The sequence below is a fragment of the Sarcophilus harrisii genome, chromosome 4 (genome assembly GCF_902635505.1).
Source record: "Sarcophilus harrisii chromosome 4, mSarHar1.11, whole genome shotgun sequence".
Lineage (NCBI taxonomy): Eukaryota > Metazoa > Chordata > Mammalia > Dasyuromorphia > Dasyuridae > Sarcophilus > Sarcophilus harrisii.
Genome location: NC_045429.1, coordinates 287,498,390 through 287,518,864, shown reverse-complemented (window position 1 = coordinate 287,518,864; position 20,475 = coordinate 287,498,390). Strand labels below are relative to the sequence as shown.

At 35.2% G+C, this 20,475-nt stretch overlaps 1 protein-coding gene across 8 annotated transcripts in view; it reads right to left on the bottom strand.

The window, feature by feature from the left end:
- Positions 1-5,717: 5,717 nt before the first annotated feature.
- The window catches only part of STAG3 (stromal antigen 3), a 34,879-nt gene continuing 20,121 nt past the window's right edge, over positions 5,718-20,475 (bottom strand). For 7 of the 8 annotated variants that reach the window (XM_031965269.1, XM_031965268.1, XM_031965272.1 and 4 more), the window contains 8 exons: positions 20,260-20,408; positions 19,887-20,015; positions 19,622-19,779; positions 12,963-13,125; positions 7,235-7,339; positions 7,052-7,142; positions 6,004-6,160; positions 5,718-5,849 (listed from right to left, as the gene is read on the bottom strand). In XM_031965269.1, coding sequence (XP_031821129.1) covers positions 6,014-6,160; positions 7,052-7,142; positions 7,235-7,339; positions 12,963-13,125; positions 19,622-19,779; positions 19,887-20,015; positions 20,260-20,408 — 942 coding nt within the window. In that variant the 3' untranslated portion in view covers positions 5,718-5,849; positions 6,004-6,013. The remainder of the gene's footprint in view (positions 5,850-6,003; positions 6,161-7,051; positions 7,143-7,234; positions 7,340-12,962; positions 13,126-19,621; positions 19,780-19,886; positions 20,016-20,259; positions 20,409-20,475) is intronic. The other variant, XM_031965273.1, reaches the window with a different exon arrangement.

Genomic DNA, 20,475 nt, shown 5'->3' with positions numbered 1-20,475 from the left:
CCTACATTCTTCATGCAAACACATCCCACAAAGTATCCATTCTCAAAGTGTTTTCTGTCAGTTCCTTGTAGATGTTACTCCATGGATTCCTCTTCTCTTTTGTGCCTCATTCTTGTAATAATGCCACTTATTGCATGTGTCAGAGAATACACTGCAACATGGTGGGGCCCCTCTCCCACAACATCCTTGATTATACAGCCCACGACTGATTTATGCCAATTCTTTTTGACCTTCTGCACCTCCACCTCTCCTTACATTTGACTGGAAATTTCCCAGTGATCATTCTCTCCAAGTCCTTTAGGGTGCCAGTTTTGCCTAGGAATTACAGTTCTCCTGTAATGATTTACAGGCTTGAGAAATTCTGGATAATTTAATAATTTTATTAATAAGGTCAGGAGATTATTAATAAAAGCATGGTTATCTGGACATCTCTCTTAGGCCAAAGACAATCATGGCAGCAGGCTGATCTTTGATGTACTCTTCAAAGAATAGGTATTCCTAAGGGGTGGCAGTCAACTCTGAGTGCATTACATAATGAAAGGTGAGCTACATTAAAATGAATGGCTTAAAAAATAAATAAATAAAATGAATGGCTTAGAATGACATCATGTCATCTTTGGACAGAGAACCTATCTCTATACCAGACCACCCACAGTTTTGGGCTACTTATTCAGAATAACATCACCACCTTCCAAGTCTGAGCAGAATACAACAGCTTCCACCAGGATGGAATTTTGAACAAAAAAGTTAATCTCCATTATCGGCAATGTCCTTCAAGAAACAGACCTTTTCAAAAATCAGGACTTTGGAAGAAGGGGAAAAACTCTAAATCTGCCCAAACTATTGGTTACTAATAAACATTTCTCTCACTCCCCTCCCAGAAGTTTATTTTACAAGCACCAGTTCTCTCAGGCCTCATACAGTGTAAGGTCCTCATATCCTTTCACCAACCATTTCTCTCTACTAAGGAGCATTCATCAGTGAAACCTCTTCTATTTCCAAAGTAAAGCCTCCTTCCTTTCCACTTTTTAATCTTTCCCTCCACCTCTTCACCCACTGCCCTTTTCTATGACTACAGAGGTCATCTTCCCCTCCTTGCTAGCCCTTAATTTGACCCTGGGGCATCAATCACTCATTCCTCTCTATTCTGCTGCTCTTCTTCCCCCCTTTATGTATCCCCCTGTGTTGTGATATAGTCCCCAAAAGAAACACTAACCCCCTTGTAGGCAACATGTGACAGGTTCTATTTGTAATATCCTTTTGGCTTCATTATTTTCTCAGATTTCTGCCTTCACCTTTGACTCCTTATCTACCTTTAGAAAGAAGTCCCTGTTTTCTTTTCTTTTGTTTTGGAATTCTTTTTTTTTAAAAAACTTTTTATTGTAACAACATATGCATGGATAATTTTTCAACACTGACCCTTGCAAAGCCTCGTGTTTCAGATTTTCTCTTCCTTCTCCCTATCTCCTCCCGTAGATGGCAAACAGTCCAATATATGTTGTACATATTAAAATATATGTTAAACATATACTTTAACATATTTAACATCTACCTGCCATCTGGGGGAAGGGGTGGGGGAAAGGAGGGGAAAAGTTGGAACAGAAGATTTCGCAAGGGTCAATGCTGAAAAATTATCCATGCATATATCTTGAAATAAAAAGCTATTAATATATATATATATAATTCAATATGTGTAAAAACATTTATACAGTTTTCTTGTTGCACAAGAAAAATCTTTGAATTTGTCAAACATTAGATTGCTATAGTTATTGACTATTTTGTTCTGTGAACCTAACCTATTCCATTGATCAACTACTCTTATTTCTTAGCCAGTACCAAATGATTTTAATGACTGTTGCTTTATAACATAGTTTTAGATCTGGTACAGTTAAGGCCACCTTCATTTGCTTTTCTTTTCATTAATTCCCTTGAAATTCTTGACCCTTTGTTCTTCCAGATGAACTTTGTTATTTTTTCTAAGTCTGTAAAATAATTTCTTGAGAGTTTGATTGGTATGGCACTAAATAAGTAGATTAATTTAGGTAGTATTGTCATTTTTATTATATTCACTTGGCTCCCATGAGCACTTGGTATTTTTCCAACTGATTAATGATCTGACTTTGTTTTGAAAGTGTTTTGTGGTTGTGTTCATATAGTTCCTGACTTTCCCTTGGCAGATAGATTCCCAAATATTTTATAACAGCTCTTTTGGATGGAATTTTTTTTTGTATCTCTTGTTGCAGGACTTTGTTGGTAATATATAAAAATGCTGATGACTTGTGTGGATTTATTGTCATCTGCAAAGAGTAATAATTTGGTTTCCTTATGGCCTACTCTAATTCCTTTAATCTCTTTTCTTATTGCCAAAGCTAATATTTCTTTTTCTTTTAATTATAGCTTTTAATTTACAAGATATATGCATGGATAATTTTTCAGCATTGACAATTGCAAAGCCTTTTGTTACAATTTTTCTCCTCCCTACTCTTCCCCCCTCCCCCAGATGGCAGGTAGACCAATACATGTTAAATATGTTAAAGTATATGTTAAATACAATATATGTATACTATTATATTTGCACTTTTTTGTCCTCTCCTCCCCCTGCCATCCTCTATCAGGTTTGCCACTGTAGATTAAAGTTTTTTCTGTTCTGCTCATTATTTTTGTTGTGCAGGTCATAATTCTAGTTTATAATTTTCATTTCTAAACAACTTAGGAATAGTATATTGTGGTTCCACATCCCCCCCAAATTCCACAGGATCTCCTGTCTCATCAGATGGTGGAAATTTTACAATTTTACAATATTTAATCACAGATGCCTGAAACCATTTGCTAGATCTGATAGCCAAGGCAACAGAGGTTAAAGGGGAGGTGGGGTCAAGAGAAAAGATCTAAGCCTATGTTCTGGTTGGGAAAAAAAAAGCTGTATCAGGAAAACAGAAGGCAATCTGGTCCTGGGACTAGTATATGCAGGAAGAAAAGAGGTGGTGAGACTTTATGGGTAGATATTAGTCCTATCACAGCCCTTCACTGACTCCAAACAGTAGAGGAAAGCATAAGTATCCCTGTGATAGATAACACATTGGCTTCTAGACACCTAGATTCCTTTTCTAGGTCTTTGTTGTAGCAACTGTAAAATGTGGGAGAGAAGTGAGGGGAGAAACTAAATGATCTCAGAAATTCCTGTCAGATCTGACATTCAATGAATCTATGAATCTGGAAGTTTCTGGTCAAAAGCCACAGGCTCTGTCTTTTTCAACATTTAAAAATATATACATATATACTAATTGAAAGAACGTGTATAGCATAATTTATGATTTGAAAGCTTAACTTACTGTCTTTGAATTCTTATTGTTTGATCTGTTTCAGGCTAGCATGCTTAGAAATAGATACAGAAGACTAGTTTTAATAACCAGTGGTTTTAGCTGAGCTTAATCTGAGTCACCAATATGAACATAGCTACCAAAACAGTCAATATATCATTAGGCTGCATTAACAGAAATAGCTAATTAAACAGTATCCAAATCATGAGAAATAATAGTACTTTAAGTATACGTATGTATTGGTTTATCCAACTTGAGTACTATTGTTTGGTTCTGGGAGTCATAATTTTTAAATAACATTTTCCCTACATTTCAAATTCTATCTTTTCCTCCCCTCCCTCCCTTCATCAGTCCTTGAGATGGTAAGCAATCAAATATAGATACATGTGCAATCTTTTTTTTTTATTATGATTTTTTTCTTTTCTTTTTTTATTATAGCTTTTTATTTACAAGATATATGCATGGGTAATTTTTCAGCACTAACAATTGCAAAGCCTTTCATACATGTGTAATCTTGTAAAACATTCCATATTATTTTGTACAAGTAGAAAAGAAAAAGGGGGGGGGAGGAGGCAGGCAAGCAGGAGGGAAAGGCAGTAGGAGGAAAGAGACTATTTTAGTCTGAATTCAGATAACTATGTTTTTTTCTCTAGAGATAAATAGCATGTTTCATCATGAATCTGTTGGATACTGTCTTGGATCCTTGTACTGCTGAGATTAGCCAAATCATTATTCATAGTTCATCATACAATATTGCAATGTTATACAATATTGTGTACAATATTTTTCTAGTTCTGCCTACTTCATTTTGCATCAGTTCATTTAAGACTATACATGTTTTTATGAAATAATTCTGCTTGTAATTTCTTACAGAACAATGATTTTTCATTACAATCATCACAGCTTGTTCAGTCATTCCCCAATTAATGGGCATCCCCCTTTGACTGCCAATTCTTAGCCACTACAACTGCTTTACTTGCTATAAATATTTTTGTATAAATCGGTCCCCTTTCCCTTTTTAAAAATACTTATCTTTGGGATACAAACCTAGTAATGATATTGCTGGATTAAAGGGTATGCAGAGTTCTCTAGTCTTTTGCCCATAGTTCCAAAGTGCTCTCCAGAATGGTTGGATCAATTGACAAGTCCACCAACAGTGAATTAGTGTTTTGATTTTTCTAGTTCTATATATTTTTTTATTTTATCAAGTGCTTTTTCTGCGTCTATTGAGACAATCATATAATTTTTTGTTGGTTTTGTTATTGATGTGGTCAATTATGCTAGTAGTTTTCCCAATATTGAATCAGTCTTGTATTCTAGGTATAAATAGGTCATAGCATATGATCCTTTTGATACAGTTCTGTAATCTCCTTTGGAAATCATATTTATAAGGACAATGGCAAACTAGAAAATTTACTAAAACAGTGAAATCATATCATACAATGGGTTAAAGTAATGTGTTTTACCCAGAGAAAAAAGTGAAGTGAATAATAGATGTCTTCAAATATTTTAATAATAGCTGTCATAGCACTATGCCAAAGGGCAGAATTAAGACCAATGGGAATTTACAAGAAAGGAGATTTTGAGTCAAAAGATTTAATTAAAGCTGCCTCCCAATCAAATGGGGGTGTTTAAGTAATACAGCAGGATTCTCTCATTCGCTGTTGGTATTAAAAAAAAAAAAAACTAAAATAGGGTAGAAGAAAAGATTTCTAAACTAGGTGCAAGATGCAAGATTGGACAAGATGATCTCTGGGATCCATCCAATTGCAAAGATCATCTAATAGCAAAGATTCAATTTTTTTTTATCTTCAAAAAGAAATATAAGTATGACTGATAGAGAGAAATAAAAGGATGGAATAAGAGGTTACCCTTGGAGATGAGGGATATCTCAATATAGGTAGAAGAGCTTCAGAATAAGCTGACCCATAAAAGATCAGGCTTGAGCATAAGGAAAATAGGTGGTTACCTATTCTTACTCCACTTAAAACTTACCAAATTTAATAACTTATTAAGCATTTGGTGACTAAGAGCTCTTCTCTACAGAATCCCAAGGGGAAATGTTTCTTCTATTCAGGAGTGTGTCTTATAAATTATATTCTCAGAGACCAGTTTTGATTTCCAACACTTTATTAAACTAACAAGCACCAAAAGATGCACCAAAAAAGGCTGGGAGATAAGATATCTCCACAAACATGGGGAAACAAAGGTTATTTTTCAATAGAAACATAGTATACCTCTCTTCAAAAATAGGAGGATAGACTCTCCTGTCCCAAATTATAGTGTAAGGGAAAACCTGGTTAAACAGGAATTAGGAAGAGTAGGAAAGTCACACAGCCTCTACAACCCAAAAGTCACAGAGAGGAAAGAAAAATAAGATAAAACTGGGAGAAGAAGGTAGGTGAAAGTTACTCCTTTATTTTCCCTCAGTAACTAGGATAGCTTTGAACTCTGTTTTTTATATTCCAAGTGGTCATATTGATGACTGGGCAATCAGCTTGAAGAAGGCACAGTGTGGTCTTAGAAGTCCTGAGAAAACAAGAACAGGAATCCATAGAAGAAAAAAGAAAAAGACAAACAGATAATTCCATGCTCTTCTATATCACAGTTCTATGGCAGCCCTCTTCCTCTAACCCAAAACCCTGATTCCAAAGACAATGAGAATAGGGCTTTTGATTTTTACCTTACTGCCTCTAAAATAGGTTACATGACCTGAAGACATTCCATCTGCCGTCACCCAAGAAAAAGCAATCTCGTCCCGGTATACTCACATCACTGTCTACCTCTGCCGAGTCAAAGAGGTCTCGCTGGTGTTTGAAGGAAGAATGAGAGTTTGGATGCTGGAAAGAGTAGAGTTAAAAGTTTAAAGAATATCTTTTCCACTCTCACAACTAACTCTTTGCCTGTTCTCCTAGCTATAAAGGGAGACAATGGTTCCTGTTTGTTCAATTATAGTTAATGAAAGGAGGATTTTGTCTTTTCTGCATGACTCTCCTTAAAGCTTATTCCCTTAGCTCAGACAGATGAAGGTTTTCTCACAAAAGATTTTCAGGGAAGGAAACATTGCAGATTTTCTTATTCTTCATTTTTATGTTTTCAAACTTCCAAACTTCCTTTAGCCCTTTCCAATTTACTTTAGGCCTCTTTTTCAGAGGTCAGAGGATATAGGTTCAAAACCTACCTCTGATACTTACTATGTGAAAAGGGGCAAAGCCTCCTAACCACCCTGGCTCTTAATTTTCTCATCTATAAGAATTATTGTTTAGATTAGATTGCTTCTGATTGTTTCAAATTATAAATTATGATCATATGATTATTCTTCCTGTGATCTGCTGAATTCCTTTCCCCTTTTTAAGGAAAAAAGAATGGGAGTAGAAGTTATAAGCCATGGATATGAGTAAAATGAATCATGTGGAATTGGAAGAGCTCTCTAAAGGAGAGGTAAGGAGAGGAAGAAGAATCTTGCAAATGTGGAAGGCAAAGAGATTATTGTCAGAGGCAGAAAGGGATGAGTGCTCAATTTCCCTCACCCACCCAAGTACCCTTTTTAAGCAGGTGAAAAACATTTAATTAGTCTCCTCATTCTCTTCTTCCTGTCCCTCTCCTGACTTTCTCACTGGAAACAGTAGTCAATAATTGGAGGGTGGGGTGGGGAGTGGAATAGGGAATGTTTTTCTACATAGTAAGGAAGAACCAGAATAAGTTTGTTTTCTTTCTTTGCCTCTACTTACCTTATCTGTGTCTTCCCATTCCTCTGCTTCTTCTTCACCTGACTCTTCTATTACCATCTCATTAATATCATCCTCCTCCATAAGGGTGAGTCTGGTGGAGGTTGCATAGAAGAGTAAGATAAGAAGAAAGTTCTTTTAAAATGGATGATTAAAGGTTTAAAGATGATAGAGGAAAATACTAACCGGGTTAGCTGACTGCCTAGACCAGGACCATAGTGGCTATGTACCATGTGGTAGAAACCCTCTGGATATGAGTGTTTGGGTTTCTGGGATCCCAAGGGTGATTGGCTATATGGACAGAGATAAGGAAGAAATTAATCGTTCTTTTTCATTTGAATAGCTTTTACCCCTCAAATACATGCAAAGATATTTTTTAACATTCAACAAACACTTTGTGTTTCAAAATTTTCTCCCTCTTTCTCCCCTACCTCCCCACTCCCCAAGATGGCAAGTAATCCAACATAGGTTAAATATTCTAAACATATTTCTATATTCTTCATAGTGTGCAAGAAAAATCAGATCAAAAGGTAAAAAGAAAAAAAAAATATGAGAAAGAAAAAAAAGAGCAAACGCCACCAAAAAAATGAAAATACTATGCTTTGATCCACATTCAGTATCCATAGTTCTCTCTCTGAACTGCCACTACAAAAAAGGCTGCTACAAATCTCTTTGGGATATAGACCCACTAGAGATCAAAGGCAAAGTTCCAAATTGCTCTCCAGAATGTTGGATAAGTTCTCAATTCCACCAACAATGTATTAGTGACTCAGTTCTCCCACATCCTCTCTCCAACATTTATCATTATCTTTTCCTGATATTTTAACCAATCTGAGAGGTATGAAATAGTACCTCAGAATTGTCTTAATTTGCATTTTTCTAATCAACAGAGACTTAGAGCATTTTTTCATATTACTAGAAATGTCTTTAATTTTATCTTTTGAAAACTGTTCATGTCCAATTGGGGAATGGCTTGTTTGTTATAAATTTGAGCCAATTATCTACATATTTTAGAAATGGACCCTTTATAAGAAACATATAAGAAACAACTTTATAAGAAAATGGAAGCTTTTTGCTTTCCTTCTAATCTTGGCTGTATTTTTGGTTTTGTTTGTACCAAAACTTTTAAATTTATTGTAATCAAAATTATCCATTTTGCATTTCATAATGTTTTCTAGTTTTTCTTTGACCATAAATTGGAAGGAACTACAACGAATTTGTGTTAGACAATAAGAATATAAAAAAAGAAAACGTGCTAATTTCTACCTTCAAGAAGCCAGGAAAATCAAGGTAGAAATACAAGATGTTAAACAAGAGAAGACAAGTAAAGGAATAAAGATTCCCTTTTAGCATGCCCTGGATGCTTCATGGAGAAGGCAATGATATCTGTGTTGGGTTTCAAAGGAAGAAAAAGATTTCAAAGATTTCTACTTAGAAAACAAGTTGGTCAATAAGCATTTATTAAAAACTTAATTTGTGCCAACATAGAAACAATTATATACAAAGAAGGCAGGACCAATTGGAGACAATCAACAGAGGGAAAGCAATAGCTTTCTTACTCCTAAAGTGAAATTGGGAAATGCCTCTTGCAAAAAAAGGAGATAAGAACTGAAGAAAATCAGGGAAGCAGGGAGGGAGAAAGTTCTAGGAGAAGGGGACAGTAAAAAAAAAAATGTGTGGAGGTAGGAGATAGAATGTTTAATTCAAGTTAAGGTAAGAAGGCAGATTTCTGGATCACAGAGTATATGGAGTTGTAATGAATAAACACCCTAGTAAAGTAGGAAAGGATCAGATTATAGAGGGCTTTAAAAAACAAATTTGGGATTTTATATCTGACTTTGGAGGAATCATCAGGGAACCAGTAAAGTTGAATGAATACAGGTGATATAGTCAAATTGTCTGCAAAGTAAAAGAGTATAGAAAGAGAAAGCGTACTGTGGGGCAGGAAGAAAATCCCTACAATTAAAGAATATAACCTAGACAAGAATCCACAAAAGACTAAGGGATTGATATATACAAAAATGTTCATTACAACTCTGAAACGGAAGGGCTCCCAATCAATTAGGGAATGGCTGAATAAGCTGTGGTTAATGATTGAGAGAATACTGCAAGAAATGACAATGCAGATGGAGCTAAGATGGCAGAGTATAAAGGTGGGGAAATTTACTCAAGTTCTTCCTAAAAACTCATCCAAATACCTTTAAATAATATTTCTAAACAAATTTTAGAACAGCAGAATCCATCAAAAGATGGAATGAACCAATTTGGAAGGTCTGTAGGAAAGCTCTGCCCTACCAGGGTGAAAGTGAAGCACAGTCTGGGCTCCAGCACAGCCTCTCCCCAGCAAATCAGAAACAGGGACAATTGAATCAGTGGCAGCAGTTGTGGTTTCCAGATATTTCAGTCTACAAATGCCAAAGACAACTTAGAAGGTTAGTAGGAAAGGTGACACCTGAGGATGGGAACATAATACAATACAAACCGTGCCAGTACAGCTTTACTCCAGTAAACCAAGAGCAGGCCTTGGGAGCCACTGAATCAACAGTTGCAGCAGCTTCCAGAGTTCTCAATACACAGACAGTAAGGGGGTCAAACAGCTGGTCAGAAGATTACAGGGGTCTTGTTGCTAAAACTGAGGCAGGACTCTGTTACTTTGCCCATATACTTAAATTTGGGTCACAGACCTAGGTGTACTTGCCCCAGGGGTAGAAGACCTAGTACACTAGAGTTTGTGGCCACAGGGGAGCAGGGATCCTTAGGCCAGGAAAGTAGTAAACATTTCTCCTTAGATCATACCACTTTGGAAGAACTGAAAACTTACAGGTCCCTAGAAGTATCCCTGAAAAAAGCTACACAAAACCCCTGGAAGTTTGGGACAGTACATCTTCCACCCTGAAAGAAGAATTCTCTTCCACCCTGAAAGAAGCTCAGAGACAAGCAATGGGCTGAGAAAAAAACAATAGAAAAAGATTCTACTAGAGAAAGCTACCATAGTGACAAGGAAGATCAACACACAAATTCTCAGAACAAAGTCAAACTTCTCCATCCAAGCTTCCAAGAAAAATATGAATTGATTACAGGCCATAGACAAGCCAAAAAATTGTTTTTGAAAATCACTTAAGAGGGGTAGAGGAAAAATTGGGAAGAAAAATAAAAGTGATGCAAGAAAATCCTGAAAAAAAAGTCAACAGTTTGGTAAAGGAGACCAAAAAATAGTAGAAAATGAACACCTTAAAAAGAACCATACTTAAACCAAATGGCAAAGAAAGTACAAAAAAAAAAATGAGGAAAAGAATGCCTTTTAAAACAGAATTGGCCAAATGGGAAAAATTGCACAAAAATTCACTTAAAAAAATTTTAAAAAAAGAATTGGCCAAATGGAAAACAAATCAATTGGGGAAAAAACAACTCATTTAAAAACAGAATTGGAGAAAAGAGAAAAGGAAGTGATAAAAACCTACTGAAGAAAATCATTCCATAAAAATGAGAATTGAGCAAATGGAAGCTAATGACTTTATGAAAAATCAAGGAAAAAATAACCAAAAGAAAAAAGAAAAAAATTGAAAAATATGCAATAACTCACTAAAAAAATGACATGGAAAATAGATCCAGGGAAGAATCACCTACCCAGCAAAAATCCTTCAGGGGAAAACTGGTATTCACTGAAATAAAATAAAGGACTTTCAAATATTGTTGATGAAAAGACCAGAGCTGAATAGAAAATCTGACTTTCAAATATAAGACTCTAGAGAAGCATAAAATGGTGTTTACCATTCCTGTTTAGGAAAGGGAAATCATAATAAACTTAAACATTTCTACATGGGAAGATGACATTTGTTACTCATAAGAATTTTCTCATTATTAGGGCACTTAGAAGAAGTGTGTGTGTGTGTGTTTGTGAGAGACAGAGAGAGACAGACAGACAGAGAAGGGGGGGAACAGATGTTAATTGAATGTGAAGAAATACCTAAAAATAAATAAAATTAAGGGGTGAGAGGATGTACCAGAAGAAAGGGAAAGGCGGAAAGGCAGAAAGGCAGAATGGGGCAAACTGCATCACAAATTCTTTTGGGGAGGAACAAGGTGAAAGCAGAAAGAATAGAATTAACAGGGGAAATACAGTTAGCAAGAGTAAGTTAAAAAAAAAAATTGAAGTTTCTCTGACAAAGGTCTCATTTTTCAAACATATAGAGAACTGAGTTAAATTTATAAAAATAACCATTCCCCAAATGATAAATGATCAGAACCTAGGAATAGTTTCAAATGAAGTAATCACACTTATTTAGAGCCATATGAAAAAATGCTCTAACTCACTATTGATTAGAGAAATGCAAATTAAAATCATTCTGAAATACTACCACATACCTTTTAGATTGACCAATAGAGCAGAAAAGGAAAATGACAAATCGTGGAAGCAATATGGGAAAAATGAAATATTACTGAACTGCTGGAGTTGTGAACTGATTCAATCATTTTGTAGAGCAATTTGAAACTATCCCCAAAGGGCTATAAAATTATGCATACCCTTTGACCTAATTTCTATGTCTGTATCCCAAAAGAGATTTAAAAAAAGGGGGGGGAAGGATCTATGTGTACAAAAATATTTATAGCAGCTCTTTCTGAGGCAAACAATTAGAACTTGAGGGGATCCCCAACAATTGGGGAATGGCTGAATAAATTGTATGTGATTATGTTAGAATAGTATTGTGTTATAAGAAATCATAATGAGGAGTCTCTTAGAAAAATCTGGAAAGACTTCCATGAGTTAAGGCAAAGTGATTTAAATGTATTGTGTACAAAATAACAGCAATATTATAAGATGACCAGCTGTGAATGACATAACTATTCTCAGCACTACAGTGATCCAAGACAATGCTAAAGGACTTATGATGAAAGATGCCATCTATACTCAAAAGGAAGAACTAGTAGTATATGAATGTAAACTGATGCACACTTTTTTTTTTGAGGGGTTTTATTTTTGGTCTATATTTTCTTTCACAACATGACTATTATGAAAATGTTTTATATGACTACACATGTATAGCCTATACTGAAATTGCTTCCATTCTCAATGAGAAAGGTGAGGCAGGAAGGAAAGTTAAGAAAATCTGGAACACAAAGTTTTAAAAACAAATGTTAAAAATTATTTTTATATGTAATTGAGGAAAATAAGGAAAAAAAGAAATGATCAGGCAAATATTTTAGAAAGACCTAGGAAGACTTATATGAACTGATGCAAAATAAAGTGAGAACCAGGAGAAAAATGTGCATAGTAATAGCAACATTGTAAGGACAAAATAATTGTGAAAGAGCTAGCAATACAATAGTTTGATATATATAGACTAATTAATACAATGATTCATGAAAATTAATTCCAAAGGACACATAATGCAAAATACTATCCATACCTCCAGATAGAGAACTGATGGACTAGAGTGCAGATTGAAGCATTTTTTTTCCTTTCCTAATTTTTTTTGTGCTCTTTGTTTTCACAAACCAGCACAGACGCATGGACACAGAAGGAGGCAAGATATTCAGAGTAATACGGTTTGTCCAGAATACAAAGTATATTAGAAAAAAACAACATAATACTGAAATAAAGCTGGAAAGGTAGAATGAAGTTTTCAGCCTTGAATATTAGACAAAAGAGATTATATTCTATAGGTCCAATCAATAAAGTTATTGAAATTCTTGTGAAAGGATCAGTATAAATGTGAGAAAAAGATAAATGGATTTGTGAATGGTAAAGAAGATCTAAAAGACAAATACTGAACAGGCAAAATAAATAAAAAATTTAAATGAGAACCACAATAGAAAATAATCATGGGTTCATGATAGAAAGAATCATGAAAATAGACAAATTCCAAAACACAGAAACTGCGACCCAGACTTAGACCCTCTCCCAAGTCCTTACCTAAATTCTGATCCAGAGCCCTCTTCTTCATCCTTTTGTCTCCAAAGGGAATCCTTCTCTTTCAGAGTTGTAGAGGTAAAAGTAGGAGACTGTGGAACACTGCTTAGAAGTAGACTCTGTTCCTGAGGTGGGCAGAAATGTTCTTGACCCTCCTTGAAAGTGGCTGTAGACACACACAAATGCACCAACATCTAATGTAGGGGGCTTATACCAATCTCTTAAACTTACTCAAGGATTATCCAACTTTATTTTTTTCCAAGACAGGGTTTGACATAATGATTAAGGGAAAGACAATTTCCATGACTAGGGAATGATTTTCCATTCACATCCCTAGGGACAGAATGCAATGCTAATACAAAATCTGAAGTGGGCCTGTGGAAGTATATTTGGCATTATATATTGTAATGTTTGAGCAAGCACTTTCTGGAGGAGTACAGGAGGCAAGAGAGCCACTAGGAAGATGATGAAAAATGGAATGTCTCATTTCCAGTCCTTCTCAGCCATATATATATAAAATGCACCTTAGTACAATTACATCATTATAGCATACAGAATACGTGTGAACTAGAGAAATATTAAGTATATATGTGAACTAGAGAATCGCCATCTTATCAATTCCACTGAGTTAACACCTTGTTTCAAGTATACTTCTCCAAAGTTCTGGCCCTCTACAGTATATTATAGATAAATTATTATATTTGGCATTCATTTTAGTCAAGGAGCTCACATTACAAATGGGAAGAAAAAATTTCAGAATTCAAAGGATGATGATAAAATATACTCCTCCCTTGCCTCCTGTCAGAGATATGAAAGAATGACTGATTTTTTAAAAATGCTATATTTCAAATTTATCCTGTACATATTCAGTTTGTACATAGTTATTTATATCCCCACTGGACTGTGAGATCCTTGGTTACAGGGACTGAGTTTTGTCTTTTTATTTTTCCTTTCCTTGTATCCTTAGTGTTTAGTATAGTGCCTGGCACGTAAGGTGATTAATAAGAATTTTTTGACTGACTGGCATTACAAGATGCACTCAGAAAGAACTGAGTGGAGAGAGGATTGTGGAGTTCAAGGTAAGGATGAAGAACAGGAATTCAAGTGATAAAACAGAAGGAAAGTTAGACTGAAATATTATGATTAGGAATTAGGAATTCAGAAAAAAATGAACTCAAATTATTTACTTCTATTACTCATTTAGTTCTTATCCTAACACAATTAACTTTTCATATATTTTTTTTAATCTCTCAAAGGACTCAGCACAATGGTTTATACAGAGGAGGCTTTCGATAATAATCAGAATCACAGAATTTAAAGCTGGAATGGACCTTAGAAACTCAATCAAACCTTTTCATTTTGTAAATAAATTAAGACCCAGAGGAGAAATAACTAAGTTAAAAGGCAAATTGAATGTCGCTCACTTGACTCCCAGGTCATTTCTTTCTTCAGTGAAATGTACTACTGAAATGAAATTTCTTACTAAAAGATGAAAGTGACAATTCTTCAGTTAAGATCTGGAACATTATTATGGTCAATCTTATTTTTGTGTTTAATTTTCACCACCTTAAGCCATTTGTGTGATTTTATTATTTATCTCATTTTTCCTTTAGTGTTGGCAACACTGCACATTTGAGACTAGACTATGTACACTAGGGGAAAAAAATGAGAAGCAGTGATACATGCAAGTTTGTGGAGCAAATAGTATTCTATAAAGTACTTCATTGGTCTTGTTTTATTATATTATAAAGAGCTCCTCATGTATTTGTTGTATATTTTCATTGTTTGCCTTTAAAATCCAAGATTTGTGCTGCAATTATGCCCCTAAAACATAGTGCAAGTCTTTTGGGTCCTAAGGATGTTGAGACTATCACAAATTTCAGTGTCTTCTAAGAGTATTGACTAAGATCCTGGCAACTTCTCCCTTAGTTTTTCAGAGAATGAACAAAGCAAAGACATTTATGGTAGCATAGTAAATCCTCACACTTACAACTGACAAAGTAAGATTAATATTTTAAAATGTTTTAGTTTTAATAATTTCATTTGCAGAACAATATGATACCGTAGATTTGGTGTGTTGTGAAAAGTGAATATTGTCTGAAATTTAATTTTTTTGAGATAGTACAAAAGGTCAGAGAATTCCAGGAAATTATTAGGCAAGAAAAAATGTTTTTCATGTTGCCAATTTTATTTTGTGTAATATATTTATAGGTTATTTCATGGCTAACATATTGATTAATGTATTAGGAAAAGTATTAGCCGAAATGTTAATTTTTTAAAAAGTGTATTTCTAGCAATCTCCTTAGTAAAAAATTAGTTTTGGGTGATATGGGAACTTAATCACCTATAAATTTCTCAGGTTCAATGTATCCACATTTGCATTTTTTATTTTTACCCATTTTCTAGGAATCTTACGTCCACAAAAGTTGAGGATTGATTGTATATGCTAGAACTACATATTAGCTATTTTCTATCATTCTCTCTATTTTTTTTGGTGACACTCCTCTCTCCTGGTTTTCCTCTTACCTCACTGCTTCTTCTCAGTCTCTTTTATTTGTTCTTTATCCACGTCATAACTGCTTACATTGGGTGTCAGATAGGTCTCTGTCTTGGGCCCTCTTTCTCTCTTCTCCTCTGTACTATTTCATTTAGTGATTTTATCAGCTTCCATGGAGATTCAATTATCATCTCTATGTTAATGAATCACAAATTTACTCATCCAATTTTAATTTCTCTGATGATCTCTGATCTCTCATCTCCAACTTCCTAGTAGACATCAGACATCTTAAGCTCAACATGTCCAAAACTGCATTCATTGTTTTCACTTCAAAATTTTCCTCCCTTCCCTATTACTATTAAGACCACTCTTGTATCCATCCTCCCAAGTCCCCTAGTCTGACAATCTCAACTCCTCACTGTCTCTCATCATCTATATGCAATATCTGATTTTTACCTAACATCTCTTTAATACACTTCCTCTTGGCACCATCACTCCTCTGATATAGGCCTTTATCACTTTATATTAGAACTACAGCAATAGCCTGTTTATTTGCCTGCCACCAATCTTTCCCTACTCTAGTCCATCCTTCATTCAGATGTCAAAGCGATCTTCCCAAATCAAAAGTTTAACCATGTCATTCTTCTACTAAATAAACTCCAGTGGCTCCCTGCAACTTTTGTATCCCCTAGTATTCAAAGTTCTTCATAATCTGTGCCCCGCTCCAGGCATAGCTATTCTTTTCCATTCTTTTTTTACTTTATACTCTGTCTCCCTATTTTCCATGCATTGAGAGCCAGGAACAGATGATCCATCACATTTCCCAACATGCTCACAATCTATGTTTCTTGTAACTGCTAATTAAAACTAAGCATTGCCATGCAAACTCTGATTCTGTACTCTACTGTGAGACAATTAACTTGAGGCTATTCCCACAGGACCCAGGAATGCCTGAATTATTCACAAATGAACTGCCATGAGAATTGCTACTCAAAACCTAACAATATTATGTCATGATCCAGCCCCCATTTATGTAAATAAAGCCCTACCTTTGCCCCGGCATGTTAAGCCCTCCTCCTCAGGAGGACTTCTGCCAAGTAAACATTTTCCTCACTTTGAAATTAATTAGACTGGAAGATTGTGGGAATATGGTGGATTAGGTTGATAAATTTCAAGCTCTCCAGATTTCTCTCACAAATAGAACAAATTTGCACCTTAGGGCAAACAGACTGATGAAATCAAGAAGACCTGGGGCAAAACAGAGGTTGTCCTGTACAATCCAAGATGATTTGAAAAAAGACCCCATGTGAAGTACAAGTGCCTCCTGGCTAGCTCTGTCGAAATATCAAGTGGGGAGCCCTGGAGCTAGCTGGTTTAGCTGGAGCCTCAGCAGGATCAAGAAACTTTCACCTCCTTGATAGTGTGTGGAGTTAGTCTGAGATACAGAGGACTGAGTGAACTTCTGCTGATTAGAAAAGCCAGGCCCAGATGCATTGTGGGGATCTGGCCCTAGGTGAGAAGAAACCAGCATATGCAGTGAGTGAATGAGTGTAAAAGCAATGGGATAGGACCGCGCTGCTGGTTGTGAGGGAACTTGCTGGAGGGTGGAGCTTCTGGTTTGGAGTTCCAGGTCAGAGAGGAAAACTCAAGTGAAGCTAGAGGCATCATCACCCCACCCCATAATTAGAAGTGCTTATACTAATACCTCTTATTTAAAAAAAAAAAAAAAATGAACTGGCAAAAAACCCAAAAAAATACCTCACCATAGAAACTTACTATGAGAATAGGGAAGACCAGGGGTCATATTCAGAGGAGGACATGAAGTAAAAAGAGCTTCTTCTACCCCAAAGAAAAGTATGAAATGGCTCTCCACCCAAAGAGAATTTATAGAAGAACTCAAAAAAGAATTTAAAAATCAAATGAGAAACACTGAGGAAAAACTAAAAATAAATAAATGAAAACTGTCCAAAAAAGACAAGAATATGATTTTTAAAAAAGTTAACCAACTAGTAAAGGAAACAGAGTCTCAAAGATGAAAATAACTTTTTGAAAATTAGAATTGGACAAGGGGAAGCTAGTGAAGCTATGAGAGATCAAGAAACAACAAAACAGATTCTAAAAAATAGAACAGAATATGAAATATCTTTTAAGAAAAACAACAGATCTGGAGAACAAGATCAAGAAGAAAAAATATAAGAATTTGAACTGCCTGAAAGTTGTGACCAAAAAAAGAACCTTGACACAACAATGTAAGAAAATTGTCCTGGAATAACAGAACATGAAGGAAAACTAGAAATAGAAAAAAATCCATCAATCACCACCTCAAAGAGATCTTGTGTGGAAATATTATTGCCAATTTTTGAAATCCCTAGGTCAAAGAGAAAATTTTGCAAGAAACAAGGAAAAAACAATTCAAATACACTGGAGTTACAATTAGGATTGTATAGGACTTAGCAGCAGCCACAATAAGAGACTACAGATCCTGAAATCATATCTACTGACAATAAAAAGAACTAAGCCTGTAGCCAAAAATATCATCTCCAGCACAATTGTAATATTGAATGAGAAATAATGGACATTCAATGAACTTGCAGGTTTTTTTTAGGACTTTCTATTAACCAAACCCAAACTTAATAAAAAATTTAACATATAAGAGGCAAATATCAAAGATCAATTTCAAGAAACTCAACATACAAATTATTTTTTTTACATGGGAAATGTATACGTTGATATCAACAATAGGGTAGCTCAAGAGAAAGATTAAGGCAGTGTTAAGGTAAAAATCGTAATTATGTTATAGAAATGAGGTGCAGAGGAAGAATAGATACAGAGGCATTAATGGGAGGAGGATGGCTTGTACTTCTGAAAACCTAACTCACATTGGGAATGGGTTAAATAGGCAACACTACATATATACTATAAAAGGTATATATAAAATATAAATCTATAAAATATAAATATAAATCTATAAAGAAGAAATAAGAGGGGGAGGGATGGGTGGATGAGGAAGCAAAGGATAAGTAAAGAAGACGAGGGAGACCTCCATGGTGGGGGGAGGTTAAGTAAGAGCAAGGCAAATTAAGGAGTAGAATCAAAGAGTCAGAAAGCATAGGAAAGATATGTATATATGTATATGAAGCGGAGTGGGATATGTGTGTATGTATGTGTATGTATATATCTATATATACATACATAAATATATCCTTACATAATATATATACATACATAAATATATCCATACATAAATATATAAACTATAGCCTGTTTGGAGTCGGGGGGGGGGGGGAATAAAAGGGAAGAAAAAAAGAACAAAGGAAAAAATGTATAGCGGAGAACAAAAAACTATTTACAAGGAAGTAAAGAAAAGATGGACATTCGTGATTATAATTTCTTCTACTAATATATATACTTTTTTGAACTGGTAATTTGTCATTATATATTTTGAATCCTCCCTGATCTTCTTCTGGGTACATGACAATGTTCTCTTTTATTTTGTTTTATATTCCTTCTCTATTTTTTTCTTTATTTTTTAAAAATAAATTTAAAAAAAATTTTTTTAAAGAAATTAATTAGACTTCTCTTTGATCCTTGATTCTTTTGTCTATAGCCTGCTCTGTTCAGTCTCTGGTTATCCACAGGTTAAAGGCCAGCTCTACACAGTTGACAGACTCCATCTCCAGATTTTAGGCATCTTCACTCATTATGCCATGTATGTATGCTCTCCCTCTTCATCTCTACCTCTAGGCTTTCCTAATTTCTTTCATCTTCCAGCTAAAATTCCATTTTCTACAAGATGCCTTTCCTAATTCCTGTAATCCTAATGCCTTTCCTCTGTTGATTATTCTCTATTTATCTTGTAGATAGCTTGTTGTATATAGTTATTTGCAAACATTATAAGACTGTGAGCTCCTTTTAACTTTTGCAGCGTTTAGTACAAAGCCTGACAAATAGACATTTAATAAAGAAATTATTGACTGGATTTGATTTGATAATCATCTGGGATTTTTTGTTCCTCTCTGTTTAGAATTCCTTATATAAAACTCAATGAACTAAAAACAGACCATGATGAAGATAAACTGCTAAATTAAAGAAATAGCAGTATTTATTAGTTGCTTACCTAAAGGAGAAAAGAGCAGGCATTATGAAGTATGCAAAAAGTCCTTACCTTCTATACGTCTCTTTTTGGGCTGGGGGTGTCCCTGAGGGGTAGTCTCAGAACTGTTTTCTTGTGAGCTAAGAGAATGACAATAGGAAATGACTGGGCTCCAAGAATGGCTAGATGGTTGTGCGACCTGATCCAGGCACTTTTGCAAATAGGATAGCCTGAAACAGGAGAGAAAAGGAAAGTGGGTTTGAGTTACCAATGTCCCCTCCTCACTCCATTCTCTTTCTATAACCACTTCCACTTCAAATTCCTGGCAGTAACTTACAGGAGCTGCTTATCCTGGTGGAAAAGACGAGGTGAAAATTCTTCAAGCAGCTCCAAAAATGCCAAATTGGGAGGCTGATTTGAGGAGCTGGCAGGAGACAACTCTGCCAGGGAAAACTTGATGCCTTCTCTTAATAAGGAGAAAATTATCTTAGGAGAGTGATCATGTCTTACATTCCCCCTTCAAGGACCAATACATCTTTTAACTAAAAAGCTTATTCCCCAAAGCCCAACAATCTTTTTAGTATTATTTGTTTTGTTTTCAATATTATTCTTATTTCCCTACTTCTCCTAGGCTTTCCCAATCTCTGTTCAAGTCCTGGGTACCTAAATCCCACCTCTCTTCCCTAGCTAGTATAACAAAGCATCCTCACTTGTGCAGCATGACGATAAGATCACGATTCTGCAGTTGCTGAGGTCCAAAGCTCAAGGAAAACCTCCGAGCCAGATCCCTCATCTCCATGAAGGCTGGGAGACTATCCAAGTCCTTTGGCCCATGCTCCTGTAACAGCTCCGTGTACAACTGTATCCCAGAAGTAGTGGTTTATTTGGAAAGGAGAAGAACAGTATATTAGACAGAAAAAAAACAA